The sequence below is a fragment of the Pundamilia nyererei genome, unplaced genomic scaffold, assembly GCF_000239375.1.
Source record: "Pundamilia nyererei isolate P.nyererei 1_Seehausen unplaced genomic scaffold, PunNye1.0 scaffold00021, whole genome shotgun sequence".
Taxonomy (NCBI): domain Eukaryota; kingdom Metazoa; phylum Chordata; class Actinopteri; order Cichliformes; family Cichlidae; genus Pundamilia; species Pundamilia nyererei.
In genome coordinates, this window is record NW_005187422.1 from 857,830 (window position 1) to 880,411 (window position 22,582).

At 44.6% G+C, this 22,582-nt stretch overlaps 1 protein-coding gene across 3 annotated transcripts in view; it reads right to left on the reverse strand.

Annotated features, from left to right (window-relative positions):
* Window positions 1-206: 206 nt before the first annotated feature.
* pdzrn3b (PDZ domain containing RING finger 3b) overlaps window positions 207-22,582 on the reverse strand; it is a 97,030-nt gene continuing 74,654 nt past the window's right edge. For 2 of the 3 annotated variants that reach the window (XM_005726621.2, XM_005726620.2), the window contains 7 exons: window positions 6,452-6,705; window positions 5,213-5,297; window positions 3,608-3,706; window positions 3,455-3,517; window positions 3,252-3,353; window positions 2,943-3,059; window positions 207-2,582 (listed from right to left, as the gene is read on the reverse strand). In XM_005726621.2, the coding sequence (XP_005726678.1) occupies window positions 1,077-2,582; window positions 2,943-3,059; window positions 3,252-3,353; window positions 3,455-3,517; window positions 3,608-3,706; window positions 5,213-5,297; window positions 6,452-6,705 (2,226 nt within the window). In that variant the 3' untranslated portion in view covers window positions 207-1,076. Of the gene's footprint in view, window positions 2,583-2,942; window positions 3,060-3,251; window positions 3,354-3,454; window positions 3,518-3,607; window positions 3,707-5,212; window positions 5,298-6,451; window positions 6,706-18,891; window positions 19,138-22,582 lie in introns of those variants that run through there. The other variant, XM_005726622.1, reaches the window with a different exon arrangement.

Genomic DNA, 22,582 nt, shown 5'->3' on the forward strand with positions numbered 1-22,582 from the left:
TGGAAATGTCCTGTTTTCTTTCATGTCTTTGAACAAAAACACTTTCTGTGCATTTTCAAACTTGGTTCAAATACATGAATATTTTGACTGGAGTCTTGCACCATCTACTTTTGTCCAACCTCCCCTTATTGAGTAAAAATACTTAAATGCTAAAATGCCAGAAGGAAATAAACAACATCTCTTATAAATGACAAAATTCTCACAAGTTTTCAAAGCTCGTCATATATAAAACAATAATTTATTATTTCTCTCATTTTACAAGACATCAAATTGGGTGGTTAACTAAAGATTTGCTTAAGCTGTTATTCTGACCAATACATGAAACCCTACCAAAGCAACTACAGTGTGTGCTTGAACAAACAGACATTTCAGTTTCAGCAACGTGAGAAATGTCTTTCTCTAAATATACGTACATACATGGTGATATCACGTTATGATGTTCTCTACATTATGTAACAGACGGTACATCGCTGGTGGCTTTAAACTTTGGGAGATCAGCACCATTCAAGGGAAAGCAAAACAACAAAGTGAATTTGATACAAAAGTTGGATTTTTTTTAATTTACAAAAAGTCCTTTTGAAAAGGTTGAAAAGCGTTTCACCTCGCAGGAAAATATTGTTTTGGTAAAAGCATTACGTACACATTACAGCAAAAATACTGAAGAGATATATAGTACGAACAAAATAATGTAAAATAGTGTAAATGCTGGCTTTTTAATGTATGGCACACTGTCTTTACACACTTTCAAAACCTTCCAAAAAGTCAAATATTGTATTTGTGTTTCAAAAAAAATCTTCAAAAAAGCAGGCACAAAGGTAGAAGAGATTATTGAATTATGCTTCCAAAATCTTCCCCATACACGGTCTCCTAATCCAACTCACTCGAGGTCCAACTGTTGTTTCAGGAGCCCTCTGTTCACTGCAGTGGGGAAAATGCTCACACAGAAAAGGTGTTTATTTCCTATTTACACGTGTTGCCACCTTGAACGAGGCAGGAATCTGTACCCCAGCTGTTAGAGTCCTATGTACAGACCATTACACTCAAGTCTCTTCTCCTCTAGCAGGCCTGAACAGGACTTAGACCGTAGTCACAGACAGGAGGGAGTTGTACACCCTCGTGCCATCTGGTGACTTGGTACCATGGGTGAGAAGTTCTTGAATGGTCATCCAGTTGTCAAATATTTTCTTATTCCTCTTTTTCATCATCTTTTTGTGGCTGAGTTCGATGATGTTCGGCTCCTTTTTGTCCTCCAGGGTGGCCTGCTCCTTCAGACAGTCGGCTCGGCTCTGCTTCATGAACTCGCGGCGCTGCCTCTGCTCCTTGGCACGCACCGCGTGCTGCTTCCTCTCTTCCTTGCTCCAGTAGCGGCCCATCTTCAGCTCGCTTATGGCGTCGTCATCTGTGGTCATACCGCTGCGCTCCTCGTGAATCCGGAGGGCGCGTTCCCTCAGCAGCTTGTCCCGGACGGGCCTCTTGGTGATGTAACGCGTGCCGTCGCTGCGGATCTTCACCTTCCACTCCATCTTAGGCTCCAGGTCGCTGGGGGTAATGGGATCCCGACACATGCTGACCAGGCTCATCTGGCTCTGAGCGTACTCTACGGCTGACTTCTGCTGGATCAGCTGCATGTAGCTCTGGTAGTGCTGGGCATGGGCGGGGATGTGAGCGTGCTTGTAAGGTGAGTGCGGCTGAGAGAAGCCTCGCCCGCTCTTACTAGACTCTCCGGGCTTTCTCTCTTTGCCCTCTGCCTGCAGCGCTCCATCTGGATCCTTGGATGAGCTTCTGCTCCGGCTCGGGCTGCAAGCTTCCTGCACAGGAGACAGAAGGGGCTTCAGCATCCTGCCGCTGGAGCCCGACGGCCCAGCTTGATTTTCTGCTACTCTACGGAGCGAATTATCTGGAGACAGTTCCAGAGTCAGAGGGGTGCTGCGGCAGCTCTCACCAGTGTTATAGGCACTGGAGCTGTCCTTGTCAGACTTCTCTGGCAGCTCCGTGATGTCTGACAGCTCGTGGCGGCGAGCATCTATGCTAGTGTTATAGTTGCGGAAGCCGCTGTTGTGCAGCATCCAGGATTCACGGCACTGCTCCCTCAGCTGCTGCATCTTGTGGGCGCGGACGATGTTCAGGCACTCCAGCTCTATGGTGCGCAGCTCTTCATTGAGCATCTCAAGCTCCTTGTCCACACCCTCCTGGTCCTGACCCACCGCTCCACCGCCCTGCCCATAGAGGCCCTGGGCTCCACTGCTCCTCATCTGGCACTTGAGCTCCAGGAGTTCCCTGAAGCGCTCGCACTCGTCAACCGGAATGCCCAGGAAGTCGGCGTCGGCGTAGTCGACCGACATGAACGACTCGCTGCTGAAGGGCAGGTCGGTGCTACCGAGCGTGTCCTGGCTGTAGGTCAGCTTTCTGCAGCTGCCCAGCGTGTTGGAGGCCGTGGTCTGGTCATCGCCGAGGTTCTCCTGCTCAGAGCTCTCGTCGTTTCGCGTGCTCTCGTCCGTGCGGCCGACGCCGCTGTCCTTCTCGTGATGGTTAGAGAGCAGCGTGGCTGTATCTGTGGTGCCCCCATCCTCCTCGTGCTTCTTCTAAACAAAACAAGCAAACAGCCCACACAGGGGGAAGAAATAAGCGTAACTGTTTCACAACTGTTTTTCACATTTGGACAAATATGTGCAAAACTGTTAATATCACATCTGCTTTAATTATGAGCATTCACTGCACTTTTAGTCACAAATGGACGAATAACAAAGGCTGTGTCGCTGAGCCTGAGGTTCTCCATAACAAAGACAATTTCTGTTAATGGAAAAAAACAGTTGGAAACCGCGGAGCATCTGTTCACCTCGCCAGAACGGGCTCGGCCGACATAATCTATTGATGGACATATGTGTTAGTGGAGATTGATTGTGCGTGCTCACGCTCTTCACGCTGCGCACATGTGCGCGTACCTGCTGCAGCATGCTGGCAGTGAACTGCATGGCCTGATGGTGCTGCTGCTCCAGCATATCCATGTGGAGGTCATCCAGGAAGTCGTTCCTGTCATCATCCATCCAGCCCTCATCAAGCTGAGACGCGGCGGAGAGAAGAGACGCCTCATTAGATGCAAAGTTTTACACACACACACACACAAAAAAGACCATCTGCTATTCAAAGTCCAAGTGCTGTTTTCAGATTTGAATCAATTTGATGTGAAATCACATTTGGTTCCAAACTAAAACCTTTATTGAGTTGACACCAATAACAGTTTGTGAAATTACCTGGATCTCTGGCCTGGCCACCAGCAGGGAGATGTTCTGGTTGCTCTCACTAGTTAGCAGTGCCACGGCATCCTCTCGATTTTGGATCTCAACACCGTTGATCTTATTGACACAGAAAGAGCCATTTAAATTAAAAAAAGCGGTTTTTGTTCACTGTCATGATATGAGATCACAGAAACATGCACACGCACACGAAATCATACCTGTATGATTTTGTCACCTTCTCTAATTCTGCCATCTTTTGCTGCAATGCTGTTTGGATCAATCTAAAGAGAGCACACATTACACTGGTGAGTTAAAGTGAGCGTTATTGACGCCGACAGGCAAAGAAATCGCTGTCCGCCTGCGCCACATACCTCACTAATGTAGATCCCAGCCTCATCCTCATCGTCAGTCCTGTAACAGATAGTCAGGCCGAGCTTGTCTTGAATGTTGTCTCTGTACAAATCCACCTCCTGGAAGGACACATGCACAAATTAATAACCTACATAGCTGGAATTATTTTGGCCCATAGAGCAGAGAAACACTGTATTTATACGTCTGTGTCCCAGGACTATCTAAATGGGATCAAAACTGGGACACCAGAGAAGGAGTGATCCATCAATCTCTGTAATGAATCTTTCAGCTGGAGGCAGCAAGGCCACAGGCTCCTGACAAAGCCCTCTGACAGAATGAGAGATGATGCAGTGGACTGCAGTTGCGGAGAGTGCCATTTTTCACTTGTCAACACGTGTAATCTCACAGATACAGATAAAGATATGAGCAGCGCTCGTTTTTGGGGGCAGAGGGCAGATTCTGAAAGGGGTTAGCACTCTAAAAAACTCGCAGCTAAAAAATGGAGACCATCTTTGAGGAAAAACCTCTGGAAAACACCAAGAATTAGATGACTATTCTTATTCAGTAAATATGATGCTATAGTGAGGTATGGTAAGCAGGGGTGATACTCGTGAATGGCTGAAACCGACACTAGAAGTTTAGATTGTTGCTTCTAGCTGTTTGTAGCAGTCTTTCTTCTGGATTTATTAAATACCTGCAGCTTCTGCAGAGGTTTCTTCCTGTTTAAAGGGAGTTTTTCCTTCCCAATGTTGCCAAGCGCAACATAGTGGGTCGTATGACTGTTGGGGTCTTCATCTTACAACACGAAGTGCTTCGAGGTGACTGTTGCTGTGATTTAGTGCTAAATAAAACTGAACTGAATCACAGGGATACCTATAGGATTCATTAATTTGGATTATATTATACAGGATTCATAACACTGACTGTGTGAATCTATTATTTTAACTAGCAAAAAAACAACTAAACAAAACAATAAATATGATTTGGGAAGAAAAGTAAAGTAAACAAAAAAGCTTCTGGTATTAATATAAACAAATTAGCGGTCAACCTGTCGAATTTGATTTGATCGCTAATTTGCTGTTGTGTGACTTTAAACATTATGAAGCAGAGTCATTCTTCAAGAGCACCTCCACAGATATTATTAATATCAGGCAGGTGGTCCCTGAGGTTTAATAAGAGGGGGAGCGAGGGTTGGCAGAGGTCAACGAAGGTGCACGATGGAGGTTTGATCGTGGCCTCTTCCAGCCTCTGTTAGCATCGTCAGATTCATCACCGCAGCCCTATTATCTTGTGCCATCTAATTATCCACTGGGCCTCATCTCCACTGCGTAGGAGCAGAGGAAGACTTATTAGGCCCTGTCACTAATAAGTAATGATGTCACCGTTGTGCATCTGCTGGAACAAACCAGCAACTCGATTCCTGTCTGGCATGCATCTCAGTGTCTCCGCATAGGGAGACTGCTCCATCAATAAGTGCAATATATCAGGGCTTGGGGTCGCTAACGAGGCCATTGGAGCGGAGACGCCGAGACGACCTCAGGTCTGCTTATGGAGCAATAATGCACTTCTGCCCAAAAGTAGAGCTTCATTGAGTGGACGACTAAGAACGGAGATGGTGTTTTTACCTCATATTCCAGCTCCTCCCGCTCTATGTCCTGCTGTATACCCTCAAGGAAATCAGGGTCAAAGTACACGTGCCCAGGAGGATGCCTGAGGAAAGGAAAAAAAGAGAATAGGATAAATTGGAAAAGAGTGGAAGTCAAATTGAACACACACATTAGGAAAGGAAACAAGAAGTAGTGACGCGTTTGTCAATCTGGATTTAATTTTGCCCCAGAGTTGGAAAATTAAATGGAGAAGTAGTGGGAAAGTAATAAGAATTCAATGAAGAAATCACTCTTGAATCAGATTCATTGAAACTGCAGCCTGAAGCTAATCACAAATTAACGCCGTGTTATTAATTTGTCTCGGAAATCAATTAAATCGCTATTATTCATTAAAGGGCGACTCCTGCTGCCACAGAGTGGAAAGTATAGCCAGGCTCCAGGGCTCACACACACACACGGAGTCAGAAACAAAAGATGCATTTTGAGAATGTGCAAATGAGCACGGCCATCATTTTAATGTGGCTGCGTGCCCCGGAGGAGCTGTTATCTCCCGTGAGTGACAGGGACATTTTCCCTTCAAACTTCCACACTGGTGTTACTCGATCGCAGCGGTGCATTCTGCAGAGCAAGATAAGCTCTTTCAATTAGCATTTGAGGTAAAACGTTGGACGGTGACCAAAACTGGCATGACCTTTCCAACACTGCCGAGTTCTAACAACAAAGATTTCGACACTCTTCTCCATTTGGCAAAAGGAATTTCTGAACAAGCAAGTTGTGAAAAAGGCGCGAGGGGTCTTTAGCAACTGAGGGTGAGTGTGCTTAACAGCAGCCGGCCTTGCTTTAAACTAACGAAACAGGAGAAGCTTAAGAAGCTTTGAAGAAGATGAAGAAAAATGGTCCAGAAAGGCTGGCGACACATAAAGGCTTATGAGACCCTTTCAAATGTGTCCTTTTTTAAAACCACTGGTAGACGTTTAATTAATCACCTCAAATTTGAGATTAGTTTAATGTGTAACTTGAATCGGTGACAGGGGAAGAGATTGTTAGCAACACAGTTTCATTGACATGTACAGTTATTTAATGTTCAAATGTGCGTCCCACACATAATTTACAGAATAAACTGCCTTCTCTATATTTAAAACAAGAGTTCTCTGACTACTCTTGAAATAGTCTGCCTCCAGTTGTTCTTGTGCCGTTCTGTGCTCACTAACTTGCAAGGTTGAACTCCTTGAGTAAAAAAAACGAGCTGGTACTTACTCCTCTGGAAGCAGATACTCCTCCAGCTCTGAGATTGGGGGTGAAGAGGGGGGCAGATTGGTGAGGGCCATGATGTGCTGGAGGGTGATGTCCGTCTGGGTGCTGATGTCTGTGACTTGGGTGTCAACGGCAGGGTTGGCCACTTTGGGGTAAGGGGCCCGACGCAGAACCTGGACCACGATGGGCTCCTTGGCGGTGCGGAAGGCCTCCACCGCCTGGTCGTGTGTGGCCTTTGAGAGGTCCTTTCCATTGACCTGGAAGGAGGAAGGAGACACCAAGGTCAATAACCATGATAATAATGGAGAAGGTTATTTTTCTATTTGGTGCCGAGCTCTCTCTGTGAAGCTCACGTCACACTATACCCACACAAAATCAGAAGCAATGTTCTGTTTGAGAAATGACTCATTACCGCCTTCAGCTTGTTTTACAGGGTCACAGTTGGACCACGCAGAGTAAGACCTTAATTAGGAAGAGTCTCTCTTTAATTAATCGAGGTTATTATCCGTGGCTGCATGAAGAAGCCCTCGTTTAGCTAAGTAATTTCTTAGCAGAGGATAAATTTGACCTCCCGTCAGAGACAGTGGAGTGGGTGCCAGGCGCTAACCTGAGAAGATTAATTTGAGCAAAAAAGCTGCAGCGAGTCGCGAAGAAGAGGCTAATTAAGTGTGGCTGAGCCACTTAAAGTGTCTGAGTGCTGATGAGAGATGAGCACAGACCCTCAAAAGAACATGTCACCAGACCCAGTGTGACTTGCACGCAGATCTACGCTGTCCAAGAAGGTCACGGGCTGGGTGTACAAATTAGATCTGTGGTTTATCGCTATAGGCTAAATCTTACAGGAAATTTACTGGAGGATCGACACTGGGAGCGAATCCAAAACAAGCGGCGGCTCGCTAAACTTTATTAACAGCTGAGGTTTCTTGCATGTAATCCGCAGCCTGGGTCAGTACACTTTATCGGGGTTTACACAGAGCTGCCGTTCCGCTCTCAATCACCACGTCATGTGGAATTTTTTGGTCTGCGATTCCCGGATGTGTTGAGAGCTTTGATAGAATCTGAGCCTGAGGGTCTTCTCATTTCACAGGTCTCCTCCTCCTGCTTCTCTGCTGCGTTTGCACACACACGCACACACACATGCTCATTTCTACCTAGAATGAAGGTACTTTCTCACATCAGTATCTAGTTTGCAGGTCATTAGGCATGTCATGAATCTCCAGCATCCCTTCTTCACTCTTCTTTACATCTGACACACGTGCAAGTCCCCGTCTGAGGATTAATTTTCTGATAAACATGTAGGTGGTTGCTGTGCCTGCCCCCAGCTATAGTAGTCTCATTCCAATTCATAGCACAGTTTGCAGACTTAACTGTAGTCCGACACATCAGAAGTAGCAGCAATATTAAAACACCTCCAGGGGGATAACGGTGGTATATACACACAACCCGACTTTGACCCACAGAACGTGAAAGGGGAAAGGGGAAGGTATATTTTTATAAAAGGAGGACGTATACCAAAAAGCGCTAGGCTTGAGTATGTGCTGAAAGAGAAAGGCTGGAAAACGGAGGAAACGCTGTGGGGAGAGGCCATGTGCCTGCTAATAACCAGAGCAGATTAATGCTAATCCTGGGTTTGCAGGATAATTGGATCATCACAGTGGACTTTAAACTTTTTCTACATTAAAACTTGGCCAAAAAAATTAATAAATTAATAGCTAATTTGGGTTTGCTCGGAATAATTCAACAGTGAGAAAAGTTTTATCATAACAGAAAATGCTAATGTAAGAAATTCAATCAGTCCAGACCTCATGTCTGGACTGATCTTTGTTTCCCACAGCAGGCCACGATGTTGCACATCAGCTGAGGAAAACAAGCGCCTTTGTGCCTTCTCCCCTCTGCACGCAGGCTCCAGCAGTTAAACCTGGTTGCCAGGAATCCCGAGCCTACTTGAAGGCAGTGAACCAGAGACAAAGCCTTTAGTCCCCTTCTTGTTGAGCCTACAGCATTCTGCCTCAGTGCTCTCAATAGGGGGGGGGGAAGAGTCTCCTCCCAACTGTGGAGGGGGTCCCACAGCCTCCATTCACTAGGCTCACCTCTGACACGGAGCGACCCTTTGCGGCACACTGGGAAAAAACCCACAACACTCTCCCGACACAATACACAATGCCTCGGCACCGCTGAGACCCCCAAACTGCGCCGTGTCAAGCCCCAACTCAGCCGCAGTTCAGAGCGCACAACTCAGTTTACACGCGCAGCCAAACAAGCCAGACTTTAACAGGTTTAGCAGCTGCTCAGCTGCAACTGAAGGCCGAGTTCGCCTCGAGATGTGTTCTTCACGCTGACACCACGATGACTGACATGCAGAAATTACTCCGTCATCCTCCGGCGCATCCTCTGAGAGGCCTGGCTTAAATCCGTTTTAATGACAAGAGGGCGGCAAAGCCCCGCTTAAAGGAATACTAATTAGTTTGAAATCAAACGACCGTTGCAGTGGTGGAATTTACACAGCTGTGGCTTTGTTATTCACCGATTTTCCTTCAATAAATGATCACATCTGAAGCAAAAGCAGAGCGGACGACCTGTATCACAGGACTTTCGTGCTACGGAGCGCTCTTCCTCGGTGCTTCGTGTGGTAGCTGTGTCACTCTTCAGCCTGCTGGGTAATAATAAGGGGCAGCAGGTGTGAGCCATCGAGCTCAGATGCTCTGGAAGGCAAATCAGGCTGGATTGAGATGTTGATGTGGGTCTCACTGTGTATTGTCTCTTCAGTGATTGGCAACCTGCTGCCAGAAATGCTTATCTGCCAGGCAGTGGGCTTCATCTCTTTGATTATTATATTCATATTACACTGCATGGAGCGAGGCGGCCTCTGTTTTCCATTTCTATTTAGTTTTTATTTAATCAGATATCCCCAGTGAAATCGAGCTTCTTTAAATACGAGAATGATTATGATGAAAAACAAGGGAAATAACTGTAATCAAGGATAATAAATGTAATAGACAGGACGGTTCTCTAAGCTCTGCTGTAACTCAAGCTTTTAGTTCATGCTTGCCACATGTGTACTGCACCACATCATCGCTCATAAGGTGAAATGGGTTATCTGCTAATTGAACGGTGGGTGCTTCTGCAGTCTAAGTGTTGCCGGGTAAGATACTAAACTCCAAACTTTCCCATATGCATCCATCAGTGAGGGGTGTGTGTGTGGGCTTAAAGACACAGAGTAAAAAGTGGCTTTATGAATTTTTGCTGTGGTGGAAAAAACATAAAGGGCACTCCACCGCAAATTATAGACGTAGTTTTGAATCGGACACTGTTATCACTCATAATTTCAACTCGCCAATCATGTTGATGTGATGTCATAACTCTGCAATTCAGGGAAAAGGCTGGAAAAATACTAAATGCTCGCTTGTCAGCATTGCCTTCAGGGCTTTTCGCTTTAGGGGAGTCAGCTCAGGGAGTTTAAAGAGTGTCAAAGTTTGCATAAGGAAGAGGGCAAGGTGGATGAATATGTCAATAGTAATATTAATGAGCAGCTTGCTCTAAGTGGCTGGTTGCAATGACATAAATACTGATGTTGTAGGAATGACACCAGTAGTGATGCTTTTTTCCTTCCTGCAGGCTCACATTACATTCAGCCGATTTGAGTTTGTATGTGGGAGGAGGAAATTGATATTATTATTATTTTTATTGCACAAAAGAACAGGAGTGTGATGCTAACTGCAACCTGCATCCAGGATAGAAACAACCGCATTAAGATGCTAACACGACTTTGGCTCTTTGCAAGCTTCTGCACAAACAGCATGCTAACACTTTGTTACTTTTAATAAAAGTAACAAGAAATGTATAATACATTACTTTTTTTTGAATAATAATCCCAACACTAGACACCAGCATGGCAAAGTCTACTGCAGCTAATGATAAATGGAAACGCTATGCTAACAGTATGCTAACAGGAGCATTTTGGATCAGCTAAAATGAGACTAAACCAGTCCGATACACTACAATGCCAGTAAGACAGCCCCCCTCCCACCAGTTCTAATCATCATCATACAGGAAAGGCTTTGCAGGATATTAAGTGAATGTAGCATTAGTCTTTGATATGGCTATTGAATCACCACATAATCCTTTAATAAAGAGGAGAGCCAGTGTTTCTGTTCCTCGGGGAGATGCGGCGAGGTGAGCAGAGTGGAAACTCTGCCAGACACACGGTGCCTTTGACAGTGTGGCAGAGGAAACCCTGGGAACTTCACTCTATAGTCGAGCATTTTCAAGCAGTGTGAAAGCCGGAGCACTCGTCTTACTGGTTGGGTACACTTCTTAGACAAATTCTTCCAAATCTCTATTTCCCAACAGAAAGGAGCGCTGACATTATAGAGAGCATGAAGGCTTATATTCAGTGGGGCCTATACTACGTTTGAGTGGCAGCCTGAATGTAGGTCATTCTACTCATAAAGCACAGCTAATCCCTCTTTTATTTCACTTTAAAGCATCTTCATGAGAGGAAAAACCTAAAAACTGAGAAGCAATTGATGATTTTTGTGCACACTTAAAGTGTTTTTTTTTTTTTTAAGTCTTTAAAAATCTGCATTTTGTTTTTTAACTGACCAGGCAGGAAACTCTCCACAGCAGGAGGCTTAGAAACACAGCAGTCTTTATTTACAGCAGCCTGTGAGCTTACAGAGGATTACAGAACAAACAGCTAAAAACTTAATGCTGGCTGAAAGAGATACTGCTGTTTACTTTCACCTAATCTGATTGAAGCATGGGACATTGGCTTCTTAACTGATCAGCTGTGGATAAAACAGATTACTTCAGTACGCTTTCTGCTCCCCATCTCAGGCCTAATGAGCCCAAATGAAGGTGTGATGTGTGTCTGATGGAGATGCTGAACTTCACCGCACTCCATTTGTCTTCTGCTTTCAATCTCTTTTATAATAAATTCTTTTCAAATAGACTATTAGACATCATTTTTTAAATAGCTTTTGCACGCCTGTATCTCCCACTGTGTGCTTGTGTAGCCCGGCCTGCCTGAGCAGAGTGTGGGGAACATCGCTCTCTGCCCCTCAGCACATGTATGAAATTACAGGTATAAGGCAAAGTGAAGGGTCAGGTTCACGGGGCTGCTCATATCAGCAGTCAGGTTGAAACCTAAGGCTTGTGCCATGTTTCATTTACGCACTTATCTCACACCAGTGCCTCAGGCGCCCCCTAACTGTCCAGCTACACAGATGTCGACCCACACTATAAACACACACTTACCCCATCACAGCTCTTTGCCAGGGCCAAGTCTATTTGTCCATGGCAGCAAAGACATTTTTGCTCTTAGGGGAGAGGAGGGGGTGGGGGACAGAAAAGTAAATACGAAAAGCCACAATCTGCGTCGAGATGGGACATACTGGAGCCATCCACAGCCATAACTACATTATACTAGGACACTAAATCAGAAAAAGAGCTCTTAGTCAACGTCATGCTGGGAGAGGCCAGATAATGAAAACACCCAGAAATCAAACATCTGCTTCCAAGGTCCTGGTGCTGGATACCAAGACACCTCCAGAGGATCTGCGTGACCCTGAGGGGATCAGAGCTGTTTTGGCTAACAGCATTAAGTGGGTATTAAGTGGGCAACAGTATTAACTGTTGTGGCTGAGTGCTGTATATAAGTACATGAATAAAGCTCTGCTTACAAGGTTCATGAACACTTATTATATAATCACCAATCTTTTAATCATGTACCCGCTGTGACAATCAGGGTGAAGCACTGCTGCTCCTATAAAACAACAGCTGAGTGAAACTAATTAGGAGACCTTTACTATGAGCACACACCTAACTAATTAGAAGACAACCTATTCAAAGCTGACTAGGACCTATTCTATCGTCTTATAATGGCATCGGGTCTGTGGCTAGTGTTTGTCCATAACAATGACGACAGTTTAAGCCAGTTCAACTTGGTAGGTTTTACTTTAAGTCATTATTGAGTGAGCAAAGACAACATTCTTTGAAAAAAAAAGAAAAAAATTACAAAATTGTTAAACTTTACCTGTTTGTCAAAGTCAGTATCAATTTTCTTTATAGAGCAAACGTCACTGTACTAAAACACAATGTGCTTGAAATATAAATCTATGTAGGTTTGTGTACTCTGTTATATTTTTATATAATGTGTATAGGTTATAGCTTTTAAGTACCATATGGAGTTATAGTTGTGAGGAATTTGTCGAAGCTTTTGGTAACTGGTCCTTGTCTTTTTAAATGAGAAGAAAAAAAACATCATGCCACTAAAAGAGAAGAGTATTTTTCTGCAATTACAAACTGTGTAAAAAATCTTTGTATCAAAATAAAGCCACACTTGTGAGACTTAATCAGAGGTGTAAATATTACAGAAGATGCTACTCTGTCAAAGTAACTGAGGATGGAAATAAGATTTTTCTTGCCTAACTTCTTTTTTTGGATTTTATAGCATAAAAACTCTTTGAAAATATGCTGCGGTAGACAGTAAACTCCAATAAAATTGCGAATCGACATATTTACACTATCTGTGCAAAGACTGATGCTGGTGAAGTGAAACACGGCAAAGTTGCAGTGAAGACATAGCCTGGTGTTTTGCACGACACTCGCAGTCAATCAGTCAATCTTTTAACTGTAACTGGGCAGAAAATGCTGATTTTCTGACAGGAAATGGATCTAAGCCATTGTGGGAGATGGGAGTTTTTCAGGAAATGAGACATAAGCGCGATTTTTAAAGTTTTGGAAGCCTTGCTACCCTGCTGTTCAAACCTTCTGTTTGCAAATGACAAACAAATAACGTATACTTGCTTTAAGGGATTCAGAAGGAAGCTAAAATGGGCTCGTGGCTGAAATGAGAGACTGCAAATAAGATAAAAAAGGATTATTCTGAACTGTGAATCACACAAAGCCACTCTAGTAGGGGTTGGCAAAAGCATAAGAGCATGACTTTAATTAGTACTTACTTGTCAGTTATTTCCACTAGTGGAAAAGCTACATCAAAGTAATGATAGCTTTGTAGGGGATTAGCTTGTAGGTTCAGTTTCAGCTAAATCTGAAGTTGGCAGGCTAATACATCCCTTCTGGTTTATTCAGACCACCAAGAAATCAGCTAACATAACAACGATATCAGGTTAACCCAAGACTGTGCGTTTGTTGTGCTTCCTTTGACAATTGCACCTAAAAAACAAAAGAAAAATTGTTTCGGGAATTGTGTGGCAGAGACTGGTTGAGTTAATCTCTCAAGAAATATCTAACACCATCTCATGCTACACCTATTAAGTGTGCCAATATTCTGTCAAAGTCCATTAAAGGTCTGTTTGAGAGACTCGCAGCTGGCTCGCAGTGTTATACTGCTGTACTGTCAGCATCGTGTTATGTCTCTGTGATCCCTCTCTGCCATTTGCTTTAGGCTCACACTAAGTACACAGGCTCCTGTGAGCGCTCCACCGTGGCAGTCAGCCACCTGCTCCAGTGTGTAACAGATGTGACGGCACACCGGGACCGATCTTCGCCGTTATTAAAAGCCGGCCATGCTCAAGCGCTGGCGGTCCCTGCTTTGTCTCTGCACGCTGTCCGTGTCAGGCTTCGTTACGGGGTGCCAAGGAGCAGGCAGAGCTGGGTCTTTGAAGACAGAGGGGGTCTCTGACAGCGGGACAAGGGGGGCGGAGGACTGACTGGATGAAGAAAGTGTTTTGTACAAATATTTCCATCTCATTTTTTTGTCTGCTTGGTGGAGAAGATGTCGCACTGAGACCATCTGGCGCTATGACAACTTGGCTTCTTGAGCCGAGCGTGACATCTTAGCAGCGTTCAATCAGAAATGTGGCTAATTAGGCAGCAGTGCGTGGAAAGCTCCGGATAGGAAATGTTCCAGCGGACTCATTTGCAAACTTCTTTTGCTCAGCAGATCAGTCGCTTTTGGTTTAACATGCATGGAACAGAGGAAAATAAAAAAAAAATACAGAAAGCGAGAGCTAAGAAAGCAAAAGATTTAGCAGGCAAACAACAGTCCAGATCAGTTCAGCATGGATCTGAGCCGCAGTGGGCAGTTTGTGCTGAGGCTCTAATTAAGCTCGGGTCTCATAAGAGCTGCTGCACGGCGCCACAGCCATTACGGAGCGCTTCTGAGAGATTAAGTGCCGTAGGACTGTCAAACAGAGTTTCCAAGGCCTCTACCTTCTAGTCTCTGACAAAAGCAGCTGAGCTTACATCTCCACACGGCGCTTACCTTGAAGCTTTGAAGAAAGGGGCCGAGGGTTCAGCGCTGTCAGAGGGGTCAAGTTGAAAAGGGAGCGCTGAGCCCACTGCAGCTCAGGCCTTTAATGATCGTGACGAAAAGGGAAAACACTTCTACAGACTGCAGCGTTGGCTGCGATTGATAGACCCTAACCGTGTTTGATCTCCAGAATGGCTCTATTGACAGTCAGCACTGTAAACAAAAAAAAAAAACCTGCAATTCCTTGGAGACGGTAATGTATGCAGATCCTCTTAATGAATTCTTCCCAAACAGATTGCTCGAGTTACCAAGTCAACTGAGTGTTTCGAATCCTGCGAGGACTGCTTAAAAATGCCTCGAGATAGAAAAAAACAAACAAACAAGCAGAAAAAAAAGATGTGCAACTCTGCTGACTTTTATAGAACAGTGCAAAACCATATTTCTCATACTCCCAACATGGGATTTAGAGCTAAGGTGTTTAATGAACTGGAAAGATTTCAAGTGTTCATGGATTATTAAGTCCTTGGAGAGATGACGAGCAGAGTGGAGCGGGCACCGTGCCAGGGCCGCTGATCAAGAGGATCTGCCTGTGTGTTATCAGTGAGGAGAGGGAGGAAAAAAACGGCTTCCCAGAATCGCCCCCAGAGGTACAAGCTGAGAATTTGCTCACATATAATATTTCACTCATCGCCTTCTACTGTACTATGAAAGAGCATGCAGCGCAAACATGCACTACATATTCATTTTACCGAATGGTTTATGCATGAGCGCCAGAGCTATGTGCCCGCCTTCAGTGAGACTAAGCTCTAATGAGCTCGCAGCCACCATCAGACTGCAGAGACAAAACATTCAGAAACCAGGCTTCAGTGCAATCTGCACACTTTACATCAAATATTGCAATAAATAAGTAAATAAATTGAAAAAAAGAAAAGAAAAATTAAACAAGTTGCACAGCAGATAATTATTTCAATCAAAAACAAAGTCCACTTGTGGTCTGATCCCGGTGGAGATGTTTACCAGAGGTATCATTACTCTGAGGAGAGGAGCTGAATCACTGAATCAATACCGAAGCAGTCTGAATCACTCGTTTTGACAGCTAGCGTTTCTCAGGCCGCCTTTCGGAGCTCATCGTCTGTGACAGACGTAATTCTTCTCCGCCCGACAGATTTTACCCTCTCTTCATTTCTGCAGTAAAGGCGTTTCAAGAAGCTGTAAACTTGTTTTTATTAGCTGTGAATTGATTTACTCAGTGGAAGCAAAACAAGTCATACAAGCCTTCAGGAAAAAAGCTGCAGGTTGAAAGAGACAAACACAACACCATTTTAGGGCCTGAAACGCTCGCTTTTAGTCAACAGACTGAAAACACTCTGATACAGCGACACTCTCTCCTTCCAAAAGTGATATCTGATGTTGTAAACCTGACATTTTCTGGGCCTTTAAATCTAAGATGACACTAGATAATCTGATCTCACAGCGAAAGACGAAAATGGTTATTTACAGGGATGCTGCAAGCATGAAATACCATTCCATTACCAGTCTATGCATCACGCTGGGTAGGTCTCATGAGACACTGTCACACTAATTGGACTGACACTAAAAACTAAAAAACACTGTTAACCACATGAGGTAACAAGTGACAAGTAAGCTTAAATTTACAATATGTTTTGAAGAAAAAAGGACAAAACAAGCCCCCCAAAAAAATCGTGCATTCTGACAGTTTAGGATTAGTGTGATGATCATTCATGCAGCAGATCATCACACTGATGCATATTTAATGATTTAACCCCTGCAATAGCCTGCAGTCAGGTAGCATGTGTCTCAGCTTGGCTATCATTAACTAATGCTAGAAGGAAAGTTAAAGACAGTGGATCCCCCCACGCCAGTAGGACAAATGTAATGATTAAACACTAAATGTGTCGGGACGGGGGGGACGGGGGGTTGCACTAAGTCTGTCTGTACTGTAAACAAATACTTGACCCGATCACAATCGACTTTGCTTTAGTTTCAGGACAGACAAGCAATGCTTCTTAAAAGTTCCTTAAGTACTAATGATAGAGGTTAAAGCATTTACAGTCAGTGATTGTTTAAGCAATGTTGGCACTGTGAGACTTGGCTCTTTTTGTCTGTTGTAGGTGAAAATGAAACTAATATTTTTGACATTGGAGCCACTGGTGAGGCAACACGAAACACAAAAACATGTATTTTTTCCCCTTTTGTTTTAAAGTTGCAAACAACAGTAACCTGTAAAAAGCAAGCAAAGCCTCAGTACACCACAGAAAAAAGTATTCCTCACATTTTAAAATATGATGTACACCAGAAGAAGGAGAAAAAAGGTGAGATCTGTGCTGTCATGTGAGGCAGCCGATTGGCTTGTTAGAGGCACAGACGCCTCAGTGAAACAGAGATGATCTGTGCTGCTGAAGCCGGCACGCCGACTTTCTCCACAGACTGACTCACTGACATGAGAGCCGTGAGTCGGAAAGGTGGGTGAACGCTCTCCCGATCCGGAGCAACTTCCAAGCAAGATGACACAAGGATGGAAGTTAAAGAAGAAAAAGACATGATGCACATTTCCATAAACTGTGTTTTTGGTTGGTGGGCTTTCTGACCTCAGTATTAGCACTCATAATCCATTTATTATACCCCTGAATACAACCCCCCCTCCTCCTTTTTCCTTTCAGAGAATCAAAACCTTTTAGTCTTTTTCCCCCAGAACAGACCTGATCAAAGCCAAACTATTTGCAGGCACAATGTAAGACTCCCTCCTGTTATCTACCCTGGGAGCTTTTTTTTTTTTTAAAGAAAAAAAGAATTTAAAAAAAGGCGAGGATAATAAGTGAGATCCACAGAGAGCTTGATCATTACATTCATTTAAACCAGCCGCTAGCCACCCGGCACCCTGTGCAGTAAATGGAGATGTAATTTGGTGTGATAGGAGGATAACACTTGGCTGGGCTCCATTATAGATGAAAAGACAGTGAGGGAGGGAGGAAGAAAAAAAACACAACAAAAAAGCAGATTTGAGTGTGTTACAGAAAGCAGCGCTCACAAAGATGTTCAACACACTCTGTCAGAGTCGCGCACTGTCTGCTGTCAGATGGGTCAGTGTTTTCACTCATTAGAGCAGACTGACACTTGAATCCAAACGCTCTCACATGAATACACCAGCACTCTGGATGTGTCGTCTCAATTGAATTCGACACCGCAGGAAAGCTCGCGGGGATCAGAGAACGGCAACATGTTGTAGGGTTTTGTCCCGAAGCGTGAACAGCTTCTCTGCTCAAAGAACAAGCAAACACACTCACACGATACATCCGGCTAAATTTCACAACGGTACTGTTTTTGTTTGTTTTAATGCCGCAGACGAGCAGAATTGCTTAGATCACTTTCAACAACAACAAAAAAAAGTTATGTTTCGCATACTTTTTCCACATGAACCCAAAAAAACAATAAAAGTTTAACACTACAAAAGCACTGAGGTAACTTTATTTTCTTCATCGATTCTTGTGTTCCCTTTTCTCAGCCCAACAGCCAAAAAATAGATAATTTACAACATTATGAGATGGAATAAAATTAGCATATGCTTATTTTTTTGGAAGTGATACTTAAGTGGGAAAATCCCGAGTATGTTAAGGAGCAACTTGGAGCCATAAAAAGTGCTAAAAACAGACAAGTTCAGGGCTCTTGGGAGAAAATGCTCTCCCTGCTTGTTAATGATGCATCTGCCTGGTCCAGTTTCTTTGGTGGGAAGAAAAAATGCACAACAAGCACCCGAGTGTTAAACATAAACTTTAGTCAAAGTCAAACTGGGGTTAAAGCTCGGAAAGCTCCGAGTCAGCATTCAACTGACAATGAGGAGGTGGGTTAGCGATCGACACACACTAGCAGACACACCGAGGGAGCCGTCGCCTCTTCGTCACCCCCTCCTCCTTTAGACCACAGCGCGCCACCTCTCACTGACCCCTGTGACCGGCGTTCAGGCTGCTCAGCTGCGAGAGCTCCGGCCGGCAACAGCTCAGCTCCACTCCACTCTCTTCCAACTCCCACTCAGCCAGTGACCTTCCCCCAGAGACGCAAACTAACTGAGCTGCACTTCAACAAAGTCTGGGAGCTACCAAACCAGACTGTGGCTCTTAAAGAAACTGCAAAAAACAACAAAACAAACGATAAAAAGAAAGAAAAAAAGAAGCAGCTCCTCCTGAGGCTTGCAGAAGCTTGGTCACAGTACCTGGCACACTTCGTAGAGTAGTTTATATTGCTCCTCGGGCTTCTGCAGGGTACAGAGGCTGCATCCCATGGTGGAGGAGATCACACCATCCACGCTCTCCCTCGAGCCAAGAAGAAGAGAAGCAGCAGTTATCTTGTTTCTTCTTCTTCTCCTCTCTGAACTCACTCCCACTCCAGTGCGATGTGTCTTTCTTCCACAGCCGCACGACAACTTGGGCTGACAGGATTGACTTCCCCCTAGCTTGTGGCTCTATCTCGCCACTCAGCCTCGTCCTTCACTCACACACACACACGCGCGCACACACCACACACACTCATGCACACACACATACACACTGACCGCCCCCCTTCCTTCTTGCTTCACATGTCTCCCTCCCACTCCGTCGCTCTCCAGCTTCCTGCTCAGCTTTTGGAGGCCAGCAACTGAGATCGGCTTTATACGACCCTCATGTTTATTAAGCAGCTGCTCATTGAATATTCATGAAGGGTGGGGCTAGTTCATGAATGTGAGGAGGGGGGTGGTGGTCATCAGTCTAGATAAAGTCTTAATTAATAAGCATAGTTGGATCCTTTGTGTAGAAACAAGCTGAGTGATGAAAAGCATTTTAATATCCCGGCAGGACAAATATACTAAAGAGACTCCAGGAGCTTCTTTCTAGCCAGATGTAGACTTTTAATTTGAAATTCAAAGCGCTTCGAGAAAGCCTTCATCTCTGACAGCAGGACGTACACATCCAGCGCTGCGCTTTGCAGCTTTTACCCTTTCTGTGCCCCTTGTTAAATTAGCACTTGGTGACCTCTGGTATACTAATCCAGCATTCTTTCCTCGTGTTTTTCTTTCCATATACACAAGGCCCACAGCCAGTGAAAACAAATAAACCAGATAAATATTTATGCTGGCCCTCTGTGGCGCGGTTGGACAAACTTTACCCAGCGGAGCATCTGAAGCGTAGCGACATACAGTTAGTTCTCGGGGTCCTTCACGGTGTCCGCTACCCTGCCAGCGCACGGCGGGTAACGGCTCCATAAGCCAGACCTGGCATCTGTCCTGCTGTTTGCTCGTGTGCCACGCAGCCAAGCACAGATAAATGCTCACAGGGGGCAGCAAGAGGGGCAACCAAAGCGTTCGAGTGTTATTTGCAGGCATCACAGTGGAGAAAAACATCATGCGTGTGATAAAAACGATCATTGCAGGACTTCACTGTATGATTTCGTCACCTCTTCACGATCTGATCGCATGGTTGATGTGAATTTTCAAGGACTGAAGCGCTAAGCCGCAAGCCTGGATAGATTTCATGGCAGGAGTTAGGGTTTCTCCTGTAAGACCTACCACTAACTGCTGGCGGTTGAAGGCATTTCCTCCAGCCAGATGTGTCCTGTGATCTCTATCAGCTTCACCACTGCTCCAAAACCGCTGCAATACAAGTGAGCAGACGCTGGGCTTGTTTAAAAAAAGAAAGAAACAGAAAGTAGCTACTTTTTTTTATTTACCTCCTGGAGAAAGTAATTTGTTACAGTACTTGTTGCATTACTTTTGCAGATTTTACTTAGCAGCCTGTTTAGCACAAAGCAGATGAAAACCAGCCGATAGAGGCCGTCACACAAAATGCACTGTACGTCTCTGCTTCTGTTACCTGTAGAAAAAGCACGTTTTTGCTGCTTAGTTGTGGTTGGCATACACTGCATTTGAGATTCAATCTCTTTCCCTGCAGGCTTTGTGTTTGTAACATACAGTAATTTGGATAGAGAAGAGGTTAACGTGGAAATACTGTTCCTGGACTGGGCAAAATTTGCTCTTTATCAAATACTTTTTCCATTTGTGCAATAATTCAGAAGTAGCAGTGTGGATATTGCCACACCTTCAAAATTTAGATTCTGCTCAACTTTTGTCTCGTCTCCCACATGTCACGCGACTTATTTTGGAAAAGTGTGCATACAAAGTAACATTGGATGATTTTTTTCTAATCCAGGCGTCCTGCAGATATAACAACATACACCTTGTCAGGCATAACAATATATCAGATTTGTTCGTCCAGCGCGTCCCACAGATGTTCGACAGGATTGAGATCTGAAGAATTCGGAGGCTTTGTGAGCACCTCGCATTCGTTGTTGTGCTCCTCGCACCGTTCCTGAACCAGGTTGTGTTATCCTGCTGAAAGAGGCCACAGCCATCAGGGAGTACCGTTTCCAGAAAAGAGTGGGCATGATCTGTAACAATGCCTAAGTAGGTGGTAAGTGTCAAAGTAACATCTACACGAATGGCAGGACGCAAGGTTTCCCTGCAGACGCAACACTGAACTTACATCCAGCTGAATGCTGCATTTTTTACAATACAAAAATGTTTCAAAAATACAGATAACAATAAGAGCATGCAGCAGTTTTCAAGGTTTTCATCTTTGACAGTTTGTTGCTACAAGCAGACTCACTGTATTGTGTTAAATGGTACGACTGGTCTCGGCAAAACCGTCTCCAGCCAACCTCACATTTTTGTTTTTACAGAATTTCCCATTTTTATTCACTTCCTCTAATTTCTCATTTACATACGACCACTTGGAGGGGAATCTGACTAATAAGATTTGACTTATCCATTTAATCTCCGTGTTTGTATTCCTTTCCAGCGTCTTCCAAACAAAGCCTTGCGTTAGATAAATTCCTCTTTCCCACAATCTTAGCTGCACAGAACTCTGGACAACGTTAAAAGGAGTTCCTTAAGGCAAGAGGCAAAAACTTGCCTCGGGCCAACCAAGAAGGTATCTGTGTAAATTTGACAATTGTTCATCACTGCGGGCTTTTGCTTGTCTGGGTGCTAAAGGCTCAAAACGTTGATCCAGAGAAGCATGAAAACTCATTCTACGCTCACATTAGCTGTACTGTTGTGCCTGGGGCTGGGATCAGTGGAGGGTTCAAGCCGGCGCTGTTGCCTGGATAATCTTTCTTTCACAGTGAGATTATCCCATTCGCCAAGTCAAAACGAAGACAGCGCTCCGGCACGAACAACTGCGCTAAAGGTTGCGGCAGCTGGAGGAGAAATAAAAAATGTGCATATTAATAAACAATCAGCAGAGGTGAAATATAGAGTTGGGAAGTCAACTGAGAACCTGTTCAACCACAGCTGGCAGGAAAAGCGCCTGCACATCGTCTTTGTGTCTGAGATTTAATTTTGTCATTGCTGATTGAATTTCTCGCCCTCTCTGGCAACAAAACCGTCCTCCATCCGTGTGCGGTGGTCTGATCAGTGGGCTCGGCAGGCAGACACACACATGCACGCGCACACTCTTCAGCTTTTATTCATTACTGGCCTAGACATGACACTGTATCAGAGGTTCTATCTCAGCGGGATCGAGACCAAACAATAATAATGTCATACGGTTTGTTATAATAAACATCAACATTTTTTCATGGCGACCAGAGGGCTCGAGGTTACCACATCCCCTTCCAATTACCAGCGTGCTGCTTTCATAGTGTGCGGATGCTGCTGTGCACTTGATCAATGCTCAGTTGAGTCATTCATATTCATAGAGGCTGCCTGGCAGTGTGTCCGCGTCCCACTGGGCCCAGTTTAAAAGTCATGACTTTAGCTGGAGCCACCGAGGGATCAGGTGGCGATCGCTGCAGCGTGCACCATCCCTATGTGCTTTATACCGTTCTAATGCGCCGCCTCCTCCTCCTCCTCCTCCTCCTCCTCCTCCTCC